Raw genomic sequence first — 15,885 nt, 5'->3', positions numbered from 1 at the left:
GATAACTGGTAAAACCTGATATTCCCCAATAGCTTTAGCTCTAAAAACCGCAATAGCCAGCTTTCTCTCTCTCTCTCTCTCCAAGTGCTTCTCCTGTCCCTCTCGCTCGGTGTATCTTGATTTTTTTTTTTTTTGTAATTGCAGACTGAGACATCTGTCAAAAGCATTGCTTTTTCGAGAGCCAGGGCCTATCTCTGAAAATGTCATTATGCTCAGGCTGTCTGGGTTCGGCCCGTGCCAAGAAAACATTCGGACTTTCTACCAAGGTATTTTGAGAGGGACCAAAGCCGCACGAGTTTGGTTGTTTAAACCTCGTGTTGTGACTTGTGAACTGGCAGAGGGCTGGGCCGAGCACCGGCTGCTTCAGAAATAGTCACACGCGTGCTGTGTTGCTTCGTGGGGGTTTTTTTTTGCTCACCGGGGGCCTTTTCGTGGCGAGACTGCAGCTGAAGCTGAGCGTGGGCCTGGGGGCTGCAGTCTCGAGCACCGCAGCGGGGCACAAGCATGCAGCAAATGAGACCACATTTACGGTCTTGATTGGGGTTGCGCTGCGTCGTGACCTTTTTAGATTGAGCCCGAAAGGGGGAGGGGGGGAGGGAAAAAAAGTGAGCTGGAGAAATGGACGGAGTTAAAATAACAATTCTCTGATTCTGCGACCCCCCCCCTCCATTAACAGCGCACTTCCCCAAGAGAAGCTCCCACACTTGAGTACACAAAACATGTCCAAAAATACTCGGGCTGTGGCACTTTAAGTGCACATCTACTACTTTAGCTGCACTCTGTGAACCGCGCAACAAAACGTAACAATGCTCTGACGAAGGATTGTTTGGTGATGTCTCACACGTGGCAGTCTGTCAGCATTTGCACAATAACTCGAGTTGCATTCTGGAGAGCCTGTTTCTGCCATCAGGATGCTACACATCTGTGCTAGAAGGAGTCCCACACATTAGACCAGACTTCATCCTTTAGAGGCGTAAACATTAAACAGATGGAGTGGAGCACGCGTGTCTGCAAGTACCCATCCTGCTAAAGTGTCCTTGAGCAGGACACTGAACCTCAGCTCCCCCCACCCCTCCACCACTCCAGCTTCGGTAGCTCTCCCCTGACCTCCGACCTCCCCCCCCACAGAGAGGAGGGAGGCAAACTAAAAGAGCAAATCCCTACAGGGACCAGTTAAGTGTCACATTATCCTTCTCCCCTCTCCAAGCCTCCACTACAGTCTGCCGCTTGTCTGCCCCCACAGAAGCCGCCGCCGCTGCTGGGGCCACCGGGGGAGCTGCTGGTGGAGCCACCGGAGGGCCAACCGCTGCCAGCGTTTGCCAGAAGACCAAGGAGCACGATGTGGTGCAGCGGCAGCGTGTGGTGGACCTTTGGAAGGACGGAAAGTCAGAGGGGGCCATCGGGCAGGAGCTGAGGATGCCTAAATCCACGGTGCACAGCATCATCGTCAAGTACCGCCTCAGCAACACAGTGGAGAACCTGCCGCGCAACGGGCGACCAAAGAAACCCTGAGGGGCAAAAGCGGGGAGGTGAACACTAAAACAATAAAAACAGGGCGACGTTTGGATGGAAAAACAATCGTGGAATGTAACAAAAATGAGACGAGAAGCCGAATGCATGAGAGCGTTTCCAAAAAGGATCCAAGGATAGAGCACTTTGACACAGCTGGAATGTGAGGGATATAAAGGGAGAAGAAAAGATCGCTGGATGGATTGAATAAGGATGGGAGGCAGAAAGGAAAAAAACACAAAACAAGCGGACATGAAATGTGAAAAGAAAAGTAGCGGCGGCACTTTGATCCACTAAAGAAAACAAGCAATCAACTGCATAAGGAGTGAGTCCAAAATAACAAGGGAGAGGTGAAAATCTGGCCTTGAGATCAAGCACTAATGATGCCCGGGGGGTGGTGGGGGTGGTGGGGGCAGAGACAAAAAGAGAGAGTACTTATCTGGAACAAACGAACCTTACTTTGAAGGCCTTGGCCAAAAAGAATGGGGGTGGGATTGGGAAAGCTGCTTAATGCAATCACAGGATTTCAAAAACTCTAAATTAGACGCCGAATAAAAAGAAAAAACAATGCAACAAAAGAGGATCTTTTTTTCGTTTAATTCCTCCCTATACAGACTTCTTTAGCTCTTCTATTTCTCCCTCTGAGACAAGAAAAAGATTTCCCTCCGGATCAATTTTTCATTCGCCGGCTGGCTGAACAAGGCTGTCCCCTCGATCTGACCCCGTACTCCCTCATTCCTCCGCAGTCTTCAACTCCTCCGTCTCTCTTTCTCAGTCGAACACGCTCAGATATGCATATATATTACACGCTCTGGAACTCGCACACAACCTGTAAAACCTGCAAACAAGTGAATTTATCTGCTGAGTATAGGCAGATGAAACCCAAACTCAAAATAGAGCGAGCGAGATAAAGTGGACCGAGATTATCTTGCAAAGAAAAAACAACAAAATCGAGGGGCGAAAGTTTAAAAAAAGAAGAAGAAAAAAGTTTTCTAAGTATAAAACACGACTTCCCATGGACTCTCTTGCCCTCTCTCGCATTCCTGAGTCCAAACAAGAAGCATAGATGTAAAAACTGAGACGATGCCTTTGTCCAGCGGTTGGCAGCTCTAACCCAAACTGATGGACAGCAAAGACATGTACTGTATTAGAAAGCATACTTACTGTTGCACCCGTTTTCTTTGGGGGGGAGTGGGGGGGTCACTTGAAGGGGAATATCACTCTAATGAAGTACTTACATTTCCTGTTTTTAAGCCTAATCACTGAAAAATACAAAAGATCATAATTTATGAGCGGCTCTTCCCAAAAGATGAAGACTGTAATCTGTCATCGAAGAAAAAAGGGAGACTCTCTTTGAAGGCGTTTTTTTCTTTTTTTTGTTCTTTGAGTTTCCTCGCTGTGACAGCGTGATGGATTCCACGCTGGAAAATGTCCCCTGAACCCCGAGAAAATAAAACATTCTGGACCGTGTCATCGTTTTTCCAGCTTGGTGTGCGCGCTGTGTGGCGTCCTAGAGATGAACCATTCTGCCTCGTATCTAAAGGGAAAAAGCAATGAATTTGGATTGCTTTCAGCTAAAACTGAGTGGTATTTCCCTTTGAGTTTAAAGGACTTAATGACCGGAGAAGTGTGGTAGCAGTGCGGCCTGCAATGAGAATGTCGTGCATGTCTGTAGGTTAAGAAATGAGTGTGAATGTGTGTGATTTGTGCCAACTGTTTGACATGCCTGTTTGATGTCAGTACGACTTTGGATAGCTTACTAGAAATATTAAAGTATTTTGTTCAAATATGTTTTTCTGCTCTTAGAAAATAAGCTAAACATCTTAGATCAGTCAGTATATACCTTAAAGTCTGTTATCCTGATTGCAATTCAGTCTAAAATAAGCAAAACTATGACTTGAAGCTCTCGTTGGTATTTTCTATCTAAAGAAAAGATGGCATTAATATGTTGTACGTGTGAAGTGCACACATATCGTCCGGCTCAGCAGTCGGGAGTATTTTAGCACCTTTCGGTTTAGCTCTGTTTTGGTTCAGTGACTGCTCTCAAGACTGTTTCCAGCTGCAGGCAGCTGTTTTCAGAGAAAATAAATACAATATATGCATCCTGCCCATCCCCGGGAGCAGCGAGTGATCGTGGTGGAACAGAGCTAAAATGACAGAATAGTGCACTTACAGTGTCTTCACCACTGAGGGACATTTTCCATAATTTCACAACTTTGTAGCTCAAGACTTCATGTTTACAGGAGTGGATGCATTTTAAAGCTAATAAAACAGCTAAGCTATCGTTAGTCATGAGCTGATTTTTATGAGACTGCATTTTAGGAAACATGTTCCTCCGGGTGCCTGACTGATATATAGGATCAACACCGATACTAATGTCTGTGATGTAAAAATCCGATATATCGGCTGATTTATTTATTTATTTTCAGACACACGAAACATGAACAGGTTTCACTCGCACTAGTTATTCATTTACGCTCTGCCCGAAGTCTGCTCAGATCCGCTGGTTGTTGTTTGTAGCGTTCTGAAAACCTATCCGGTCGTTAAGTCTGACATCACTAGCCGTGTCTGGGCCTAAACTCCGCTGCAGGTCCATATATCAAACGATCACTATGGCATTACTGAGAGTTGAAAAACTGTCTAAAGTCTTTCATCTTTAATAAAACGATCAGCGTTCTGCTCTACCAGGTGTAACAATTGAGTTTAACATCCAGGCATCCATGAAAATGGAATTTATGACATTTAACGGAGTTAGAAGTTAGCAGGAAGTTAGCTCGCTAGCTTCTATCTAAATACAATATAGCATGTCCTGACTGCGGGGTTTTGGAAACAAATTAAAACGTACAGCTCTGTTATCACTTCCAACATAAATGAAGACAGAAAACTAAACAGCAGTGATGTTTGTAGGGTTACTGAAGTTGGGTTAGCTGGTATATAATGATGTGCTACGTGACCGCTAGCGACACAGCTATGTTAGCATAATATAAACAAGCTAGCTTTTTTTTCCACTCGATAAAAGTTAACGTGAGTGTTCTCGGTGGTCAGGAACAAATGTAATCGCATGGCAGGATGCTGTAAAAGGACCAAACTTCAGCCAGGACAACAACTGAGATAATCCATCCACAATACGAGGTTAGCCATTCATATACTGCTGCATGGGCTGGGCTGTAGTTACATCCTAAGTTTTTAAAAACTGAGCTTAAATAAATGATTAGCGGTAATAAAAGCCGAGGGAGGTCAACAGTGATCACTGACTGTTTTAGGAGCTTTTTGAGATCAAATAGAAGAAAATACATAACATTAAACATGTTAACAACACAAAAGCCATATTAAACGCAGACTACTTTAGGCCCGGAAGTAGGATTCGTCACGTCATCACTTAACGACCGGATTGCCAAAAGGGATGTTGCAGAAGGCCCTCTGGTGGGAAAACTATGCAACGTCAGTGATGGCTAATGATGGTTCTTCCATTTCTTTTTTAAAATTTATCAGCCGTTATAAATGTCGATATCGTTCAATTGTCAATTAGCTAATATCGGCTGATGATATCTTAACACAGATTGCGCCCGTGAGCAGCTGAAGCCTGCTCACATGTGGTTAATCATTAAACTCTGGACAAGCAAACTACAAATGAAGGCCAGAAAGCTTCCAGTATCAAATATCTTCTACCTTGGAAAGAGTCTACATCTTAACACAAATATGTGTTTGGAGACATTAGGCTGCTGTCTGTATTAGTAGTCAGATAACATGGCAGTCACATTCATTTGAATGGACTGATTCTTATATAGCACTTTTCTGCTCTACTTGTATTCACACAACCTCTTTTTTGTACATCTAAGCGCTTTGTAGCCGACATATTTACATTCTGATGACTACATCAGGAGCAACTTGAGGTTCAGTATTTTGCCCGAGGAATCGAACCAACAGCTTTCCCATTAGTAGATGATCTGCTCTACCTCCTTGTCACAGCCACCTGAGGGAGGTTTAGAAATTATTTGTGAGGCTTCAGGTATTAGTAAGACTGAGAATAGAAAAAGATTCAGGGTCACGAAGGATACGTAAAGAATAATTTACCAATATGTTTTTTGGGGGATAATCTTTATTTCCTGACAATTTTCTGGAGTGGGGATGTCCTTTCTCTAGCCTATAAATAAAACCACTCACAGTTTCAGAGCTCGATTTTACGATTTGTACCTCCAGAAGCATATTCTTCGTTCTCAGTTGTATGTGAACCTCCTGCTACATGCACGTCTTACTTTTCCTCTCTTTCTCTCTCTCAGTTGGGCTCTATAGATTTCTAAAAAACAAGCCCGCGTTTTTGTGTTTTGTTTTGTTTTTCTTCTTTTTTTACTTCCTGAAAAGTTGACAGTTTAGAGACACAGGGTTGTTCTTGTTGAGAGGTTTTTGTATTGATGCACTCACGCAAAGCTTTTCAGCGAGGGGAAAAAAATGCTGCTTTTCTTGCCAACCTGGCAGCATTCACTTCTATCAAAGAGTAGGCAGGACCTACAAGGGAGAGACACAGACTGACATGTTGGCCAGGAATCATTTTTACTGCCTTTTAGATTTCAGATGCACCATCCAGCTCAGTCCAGAGTTTCAGGCTGAGGAGAAGATGGCTTTTCTGAGAGCTTGCACACAACGCTGGGGGGGCTGGGAAGGGGAGGAGCTTGAGTAGATAGAGCTGAAGTATTGCAGAGTTACTTTGGCAGCAGAAAGACATGTACACTGTTGCAGACATCGCTGAGGGAATCTTTATCTGGTATAGTACAAGTGCTTCATTGAATTTCTCCTCCTGTTTTATCTCCACTCCTTCTTTACCTTGAATGCCTTTTTTGGGCCCTGCTGAAGAGGTGCTGTGGGTTTGTGAGGGTTCAGAGTCCTTAATCTTTAGAACTGAGTCCCATTTTTCAGCAGGTGAAACCTGAAATGTTGTTGTTGGGTAGACCTTTTTTCAAATTAAAGATTCAGATGTCGAGCATTTAATTACCTTTAATGGTTATATTTAATGACTTTCCTTTGGCTTTTTTTGGCAGCATTATCTCACGGTGATTGTTTTCACACTTATAAAATCGGACAAATTCCACCAGTGCGACCAGGCGCAGCATTCAGCATTTACCAGCAAAGCTCAAAATCAAAAACAGCAACAACAAAAAAAGGACTTTGGGACATCCACGTGTTTTGGGTTTATGTGACTAATTAATAGTAAAGATTTCCCTGCTTTTTTGCCATGGCAGTGCTTTTAAAGTGAAAGAGCGCCAGCAGGAAGCGAAGAGTAAACAGCCAGCAGTGAGGCTGTTCTCACTGAGATAAAATCAGAAACAACAAGCATTGGTCCATTCCTGTGAGTCCCTGGTGTCCAAACATGGCGCAACTCTGCCACGAGGTGCACTCATTAAGTACCGATTTCTAAAAAACACAATAACCAGAGTTGTTGTTCTGATTTGATGACTCCTTCATTAAAGATTATGAATTGAAGATTTTTAAGGCGTACTGTGATTTGCTGTAAGAACATTAAAGAGAGAGTGTTTTCTCATTATTTGAACAGTCTTCTGTCTTCTGCAGCTTTTCTTTTTTTTATGCAACTCCTCATTTCTCCTGCTCTTTCACCCAGTCTTTACCTCGATTTGTTTTGGTTCTTATCAGATTTTGCTTGCCCCACACACTAACTCTCTACTGGCTCATTCTCTTGATCTCCTCTGTTGGCCTCCACTGGCGAAATGCCATACGTTTCCCCATAAGCGGTCCCCCCCTCTGGTTTCAGACAGACGCACACGGCTTCAACACCCCTCCACCCCCACCAAACGTCTTCACTTCAATACACTTCGTATGACATCTTTGATCTGCACAGGGGTGTTATGGCACTTCTTTCCCTGTGGCGCAAGTCAGACCTCTTTTGGTCCATTCTTGGCCTTGTTTCGAAAGGAGCGCTAAACTCCCCGTTGTACTCCCTGAGCAGATTCATGATGGTGCGCAAATGTGGGAAGCACAGATCCTTTTGCTGGCCAGCTGTGCAAAGAACTTAATTTTTATGTGTGCTTGTGTGTGTGTGCATATGTGTCCTTGTGTGACCGTGTGCGTGCTTGTGGATAAAGTGTGTGTTTACTCATTGCTGGCCTCACTCTGTCCAGGTTAATAGTTATGCATTCTGAGGTTTGGTCAATATTGTAAACAAACTTGATACTGGATATGTAAAATGATATATTGATGTACTGTATTATGCAAGTTTTCTCATTAAAAGTATTAAAAATCACACTTGGGTGGGACTTATTCGCCAAAAAATAGAAATGGTAAAAAATGGCCTGTATTTATATAGCGCTTTACTAGTCCCTAAGGACCCCAAAGCGCTTTACATATCCAGTCATCCACCCATTCACACACTGGTGATGGCAAGCTACATTATAGCCACAGCCACCCTGGGGTGCACTGACAGAGGCGAGGCTGCCGGACACTGGCGCCACCGGGCCCTCTGACCACCACCAGTAGGCAACGGGTGAAGTGTCTTGCCCAAGGACACAACGACCGAGACTGTCCAAGCCGGGGCTCGAACCGGCAACCTTCCAATTACAAGGCGAACTCCCAACTCTTTAGCCACGATCGCCCCGCAATAGAATGAAAATTGCTGTTTGTAAGATTTTGAATTGCACCATGTTGCAAAACATTGACTTATACACACTCACCACACATCATTAGGTACAGCTTACCTAATGGGCTGGATCCCCTTTAGCCTTCAGAGCTGCTTTAATTATTTGTGGCACAGTTTCAACACGGTGCTGGAAACATCCGTCAGAGATTTTGGTCCAGATTTTGGTGTTTAAATGATGCTCAGTTGGTACTAGGGGACCGATCTGGACCACTGATTCAAGGCTGATTCAATGTTGCAGCAGAAATTGAGACTCAGTTTCCTGTTCTTAGTAGAGAGGAGTTGCATTAGATTTGTCCTTCTCTGTACCTTCGTTGTATCAAGTGGTCATTTGAGTTAGGTTGCCTTCCTATCAGCTCAAAGCAGTCTGGCCATTCTCCTCTGAACTCTGACATCAACAAGATATTTTCAACCAGAGAACTATCCGATTGTTCAGTCTGACGTCACTAGCCGTGTCTGGGCCTAAACTCCGCTGCAGGTCCATATATCAAACGATCACTATGGCATTACTGAGAGTTGAAAAACTGTCTAAAGTCTTTCATCTTTAATAAAACGATCAGCGTTCTGCTCTACCAGGTGTAACAATTGAGTTTAACATCCAGGCATCCATGAAAACGGAATTTATAACATTTAACGGAGTTAGAAGTTAGCAGGAAGTTAGCTCGCTAGCTTCTATCTAAATACAATATAGCATGTCCTGACTGCGGGGTTTTGGAAACAAATTAAAACGTACAGCTCTGTTATCACTTCCAACATAAATGAAGACAGAAAACTAAACAGCAGTGATGTTTGTAGGGTTACTGAAGTTGGGTTAGCTGGTATATAATGATGTGCTACGTGACCGCTAGCGACACAGCTATGTTAGCATAATATAAACAAGCTAACTTTTTTTCCACTCAATAAAAGTTAACGTGAGTGTTCTCGGTGGTCAGGAACAAATGTAATCGCATGGCAGGATGCTGTAAAAGGACCAAACTTCAGCCAGGACAACAACTGAGATAATCCATCCACAATACGAGGTTAGCCATTCATATACTGCTGCATGGGCTGGGCTGTAGTTACATCCTAAGGTTTTAAAAACTGAGCTTAAATAAATGATTAGTGGTAATAAAAGCCGAGGGAGGTCAACAGGGATCACTGACTGTTTTAGGAGCTTTTTGAGATTAAATAGAAGAAAATACATAACATTAAACATGTTAACAACACAAAAGCCATATTAAACGCAGACTACTTTAGGCCTGGAAGTAGGATTCGTCGTGTCATCACTGAACAACCGGATAGAAAGCACCTACCTGGGGGTTTTCCCTGTATTATTGCAGGGTCTTTAGCTTACCTTAAAAAGCCTTGTACGAGTTATAAAAACCTAAACCAACTTCACAGTTGGCATAAAGAGGGAACCATCCATAGAGAGCAAAACTGTGGATTGCATTGCACTGTGCCAGTCCCAAAACATCCTTTATAATGGTGTTGAGTTTGTCCGTAGAAAGTCCAGGAACTGCAGTTTTTGGCACTTTGGTGTCGCCGTTGCACGCTTCGTTTATAATGTGGAAGCTTCTCCCTTGGCTCGGAGGCACCCACCACAACTCCCCTCTTAATGATTTGGAAGAGCAGTGCCCTCTTACTGTTTTTGTGTCGAAAAGACATATCGCTCTCTTTCTCCAACAGCCCCGCATCCAGAATGCACTTTTAACCCAAATCACAGTGATTTATTGAAGGTAAAACCTGTCGACACTTTCAATAACACAAGAATCTGCTTTTCTTTTTCTGCATCGAGTTAGGAACGAGCACAAGGCTTCAAGTCAGATGTATCCGTCACAGAAAAGACTTTTCATGCCGAATTGCTTAAACTGAACTCGTGTCTCTTTCTCCCCCCACCGTCACCATCCGGCAGTGCTGAACGGGCCTCCCATGTCTGTAAAGAAGGAGCGGGAAGCAGAGCTGCTAGTCAACCGGCGGGAGCAGCGCAGCGGAGAGGTCATCTGTATCGACGACTAAACCACACAGACACGCATACACGCTCACACTCACACACTGAAATCCGTCTGCTGCAAAGACACCTTTGATTTCTCTCCTAGAAAGTTCTGGCGGTGAAACCAGCGTCGCTGAGCTCCACATCACAAAGTAATTGACTGACTGAGGGTGAACTTGTTGACCCGCTAGTGATTGTAGTTCCTTTCTTTGACACATACGCACGCATACACGCAGAAGTCCTCGAAAATGTTACTCTGCTGGCTGGTACTCCCTAAAAAGCTCAAGTCACACACAGACACACACATGCAGAGGACATTAGCACTCACGCACATGTGCACTTACTGTCCACGGACACACACCGACAGTACACGCAGTCCAACTTGTCTCAAAAAACTTCCTGTGACCTTTTCTTGTCTGCCTCAAACCATTATACTCCTCATAAACGGCCTCCTCGCAGCGGCCTCCTCCTCCTCCTCCTTTAGGGATGCTTCTAACCTCACACAAATGCAAGCATAAACACACACACACACACGCACGCAAACACAACGCTAAACCCACCTCAACCCTAGAAACCTTTTTAGATTTCTCAAGTAGACCATGTAACCTTCTTCTTCCTCCTCCTCCTCCCCTTCTGCTCCTATAACCCACGACAGGAAGCTGCATGTGAAACTAAACTCATTTCTGCCATTGCACTCCATCTGCCCCCCACCCCCCACCCCCCTCCTGAAGCATGCTCTAATCACAATAATGCTGTCTCGTGAGAAAGGAAGAAAAATATATATATACGTCAAGCTGTGCCTACAGTCGTTTTAATACTGTTTCTAACTCTCAGAGAAAGGCTGAATCTCCGATGTCTCAGTCCAAGCAGCTCCAAGCACAGCTCCGGCTTCTTCTTCTTCTTTCATTTTTTGTTTTGTTTTTTTTAACCTTCACTTTGTTTTGATGGTACATGTTCCGATAAAACACACGCAGAAAGGTATGATGCATATATTCAGGACTCGTCTGACCACAAAGTATTTCCCGCTTCCCCTCGTTCCTAGTTTATGTACAGAGCTTTGAGGTATTTGGGGGGTTTGTTCCAGAAAAAGGTTTTTCAGAAACCTCCTATGAATGTTTATAACCTTTCATAAGCAAGTCAGTGTTATTAAATCCTATCGACCACCCTCAGCACTCCTCCCTCCTTTCCTTCCCTCCCCGTGCCCCTTCAATCAACCCTTTTTTTCTGTATTTTTTTCATTTCCAAGTTTCTTTTTTCGTTCTACAAAATCCTGTGATATACAGTAATTTACATATTTAAACAGCTCATTCGTGTTCTCTTGTGTTTTCACTCTCGCGATTATGAGTATTGTCGTTGTCGATGTTGCTGTTGTTCTCGCCGTTGCTATTTGAGAAAGAGCTTCTACCAAAAGACATTTTTTGTAACAAGAAACTATGAAAAACAACACAGTATGTGCGACACACGGTGCACCTCTTCGCCATGTTCGTCCGATGATTACGAAAGACTGTAAATGAAGAAGTTGAGCTAACTTCAGAAGTAGATATATTACATGAAAACTTTTTTTTTCCTCCCCCCTCGCTTCCATTTTAGATTTGGGGCTTGCAAATGACGTACGTGTATAGAAAACGGGACATGTGTAACCCTAAATGCTTCTATGAGCAAAATGAAAATGCATACTATCTAACTCTAGGAAAAATACAGTCATGCTGAAAAATTTCACTTAATATACCGCATCATTTAATAAAAAGCCTTAATAAAGAAATGTAAAGTCATTAAAATGAATTAAGAACCTGATGTCAACCTGTTAATCCTACAACATCCTCTCTTTTACGTTAAAAAGCCTAAAAAAAAAAAAAAAAAAAAAATCATGGTAGACAGGAGTTCATTTATCCCATACATTTAACTCTTCCCAGGAAGTAGTCAGAGTCCATTTTACAAATGTTTTACAACCCCTGAACTAAAATGTTACATCAAATCAATCACTTAGTTCATTTTTTCTGGTTTTACTTTGTCCTCTTTCCAAAACGTTGTGTTGATTTCTGGGTATTTTGTGTCACTGTGTATGTAGTTGGTGCCGATTAAATGATGAATGGCAGTGAAAACATTTCAATGATGACGCATCTCCTCGTTTTTTCTTTCTTTCTTTCTTTCCTTTTTTGTTTTGTTTGTAATAAAACTGAATGAAATGATTAAAAAAATTCTCTCTGTGGACTTCATTGAGTAAAAAGCGCTTTGAGGCAACTGTTGTTGTGATTTGGCTCGATATGAATAAAACTGAATTGAATTGAAAGGATGATTAAACACAACACGTGCATTTAGAGTTCTGTGAAAAACGAAGGAACTAAGCCAGTACATAGCAGCCAGGTGTTGATAATTAAATGCAGTTGAATAGTTGTGATGTAAAAGCTGAAGTTTTCACAGTTTACTGGTCTGAAACATTCAGCTGTGTCAAAAAAAATCAATAAATAAATGCCACGGTCTTACAGGAGTGATCATCCCAGTAAGTTCACCTTAATCTCAGACAGTGCAGTGCTCAAAGAAACTGTAAAAACAACCCAGGAGCTCCATATCAGACTCTACAGGCCTCAGTTAGCATGCGAAATGTTAAGATTCAAGACAACACAATTAGGAAAAGACTGAACAGTTATGGCTTGTTTGAAGGACTTTCAGGAGCCTCTTCAAAAAAGAAGCTTATGTTTGTGAAGTACGACAGAGTATTAGCTCCATGTTAACTAAAACAAATGAGAAAAAAGCCAAAATGTGGAGATTACAGTTGTCGTTTCAAGCCAAACAACTACCACGGCTCCTATACCCTCTACAACAGCGGTCCCCAACCTTTTTCGCACCACAGACCGGTTTATGTCCGACAATATTTTCACGAACCGGCCTTTAAGGTGTTGCGGATAAATACAACAAAATAAAACCTGTACCGGTACTAAAAAAAAAAAAGATACGGGAAAAGACTCAGGGAAACCGAGTTAAAGATAAAAATGATTAAAAAATAATGCTAAAACACGATAAAAAACATGAATTTCACACCCGAGCCTCAACTCTCGCGGCCCGGCGCCAAACGACTCACGGACCAGTACCAGTGTGTGGCTTAGGGGTTGGGGCCCGCTCTACAAAATGCTTTGTTTAGATAAATTTGTGAAACAAATGATCGTCTGTCGTATCGTGTCTTGTGATTCATCATCCTCTTTATTGCACAAGGGTGTAACCATCAACATCCTTGCATCTGTACACTGCCGGATATTTCAGTTTGTACAAATCCGGCCAACTCTTTCAAGTTGGGGGGGGGGGAGGTCGTTCTGACCAGATGCAGCTTTCTGCACCATGTTTTCAACCTGTTTTCAAACTATGACCACAATGTCTCAATATCTCTTTCTTGAAATTTTCATTTTATTCTGAAAACAATCTTTTTTTGGGGGGGGGGCTAAATGTGGCCCTAATACTCTTTTCGTAATGAAGTTACATCTGAACTTCTGGGACATTGTGAACAATGAGCAGACAAGAACAAAGTACAGATGTTTGGCTTAATGCACAGTGCTTGGAGAAAATCAAACACAACATAGCAGCACAAAGCAACTGTCAGCACGGTGGTAGAGAGGTGACAGTCTGGCCTTTCTCTGCAGACACAGTCCCTGGGCACCTTGCAATCACCAAGTCAATCATGAACTCCTCCGGAGACCAAAGTATATGTGAGGACATGTAAGCCTATCTGACTGACAGCTAAAACTTGGCAGAAACTGGTTGTGCAACAGCACATCAACAAATCTACAACAGAATGTGAAGGTGTTGCAATTGTCCTGTCCCATCTTGTGTTTCAGATCAGTGAATTTTGATCCTCTTAATACAATTCAGCCTCTCCAGTGGTCCTCTGCTCTCATGGGCGAACTCAAGACTATTGTTGTCTCATAATTGTACTCTTTGTTCTGCCCTGTGGCATCAGTGAGCTTTGAGTACTATTATGTGGACCAGTACCAGTTTCTGCAATGCTACTTTTGACTGGAGTGGCTTCCATCTCACAGAAATTATTTCAGGGCAGGGATAGCTCAGTAGGTAGAGTGGTGGCCCCATGATCAGAAGGTCGGGGGTTCGACTCCACTGAACGGCTACCCTGAGGTACCCCTGAGCAAGGTACCGTCCCTACACACTGCTCCCCGGGCGCTGCACTGGTGGCTGCCCACTGCTTCACTGGGTGAATGGGTTAAATGCAGAGGAACTATTTCCCTATGGGGACTAACACACACACTTTACTTTAAAAAGCAGAAAAAAGACTTTTGCTGTCTGCAGTCTAAGATGATGAAGTTGGCTTCTTTCTGCTAGACTACAAACTCCATGCCACTCCAACAGGGACCTAGCTTGATAGTGCAGTAAGCCATTTATCTACCGTATTCAGCCTCACGGAGCTGTAAACCTTCAGTCTTTTCACACAGCAAGCAAAGCTATTTTAGTCAAAATAATTGGCTTTATTACATTGGTACATTTTAGAGAAAGAGAGATACTAAAATATGAAATAGCATCACAATATTTTCGTTGATGCAGTATTTTGAATGGAATCAGTGAAAACAAATCACTGAGTCTTATTTTTTCATCGAGTAGAAAAAATAAAAGAGGAGTCAGTATCTAAATGTGCAAACATTAGCTATATTAAGTTTCATGTGGAAGGCAGTGAAGTGAGCAAGTTGCATTTTAAAGCTCTTAAATGTTATTTCTTCTCAGTTTTTAAATACCACAGTCACGATCACTTAATTTGTGTGAACACCACCTAACACCCAATTGTCTTAGTCGCTCTGCTCTGATGGTGGATGCTGCAAGAGTCTGGAAGCTCTGAGGACGCCGCGCTGATTCAGTGTCTCCCCTTCGCAGGCCCCTCTGCCTCCCACACGCACACATGCACAGCAACCTTGAGGAGCAGATGACTGGTGATTCACAATGACTAAAAGGTGAAGAGTCACCCTGCTCTGCTATTCAGAACAGACTGCTGCCGCTCACAGACGAGCGTTCACTGTTATAGGAGCTTTGTACTCCCTAATAGGAGAGTCTGGAGATGATTTCAGCTCCCATGAGGTACACACTGGGAAGCCCTCTGCAGATAGCTCTACATCTCAGGTGAATACTCTTCTGTACTGTTCGTGTATTTTTACATTTATATCTTGGGCTTGTAGATGTTTTTGTTTTTAACGCTCATCAGTGTGGTCAATCGAGTCAGAACCCATCTTTTTACATTTGATGTCGATGTACTGATGTCTAACGTATTTAGTTTTCTTCTGTACATTACTTTGTAATCAGTATCTTGAAAGCCCAAAATGTATTAATATATTTATTAATTGCCCAAATAATTTAATATCTGCTTTCCTGCTATTAACAATTGGTTATTTGTTTCCATTAATATAAATATGACATATGCAACAAAAGTGAAAGTATGCCACAATACAATATCACATCTACACAATAATAATAAACAATAAAATGAGACATACTGGTGAAATACAAACTTCTAATAAAAATTAATCCTGAGCTGAACTACTCACAGGTAACGCCAGCAACAAGCTCACTTACTTTATATGACAAGGTGTCCATGACCAAAAAGACTGACATATTTTACTATTTATTGGTGAGGTGCAACAAACTGTAAAAACTGCTGGTCCCATCAAGCAGACAAGGAGTAACATAAGAATTTTTGAAAAATTGTTTCAGAGCCAAGCCAGAAGGTCAAACTTTACTGGTCAATTTACAGTTATGAGCTTTGAGTAAGTGACCA

At 42.7% G+C, this 15,885-nt stretch overlaps 1 protein-coding gene across 5 annotated transcripts in view; it reads left to right on the top strand.

Annotated features, from left to right (window-relative positions):
• The window catches only part of chd3 (chromodomain helicase DNA binding protein 3), a 59,740-nt gene extending 47,509 nt beyond the window's left edge, over window positions 1–12,231 (top strand). For 4 of the 5 annotated variants that reach the window (XM_026162176.1, XM_026162177.1, XM_026162178.1 and 1 more), the window contains exon 41: window positions 1,244–4,084. In XM_026162176.1, the coding sequence (XP_026017961.1) occupies window positions 1,244–1,512 (269 nt within the window). In that variant the 3' untranslated portion in view covers window positions 1,513–4,084. Of the gene's footprint in view, window positions 1–1,243; window positions 4,085–10,043 lie in introns of those variants that run through there. The other variant, XM_026162179.1, reaches the window with a different exon arrangement.
• Window positions 12,232–15,885: the final 3,654 nt, after the last annotated feature.

This window comes from Astatotilapia calliptera, chromosome 3, assembly GCF_900246225.1.
Source record: "Astatotilapia calliptera chromosome 3, fAstCal1.2, whole genome shotgun sequence".
NCBI lineage: Eukaryota > Metazoa > Chordata > Actinopteri > Cichliformes > Cichlidae > Astatotilapia > Astatotilapia calliptera.
Note: the sequence above shows the minus strand (reverse complement) of the source record. Positions and strands in the feature narration are given on the sequence as shown.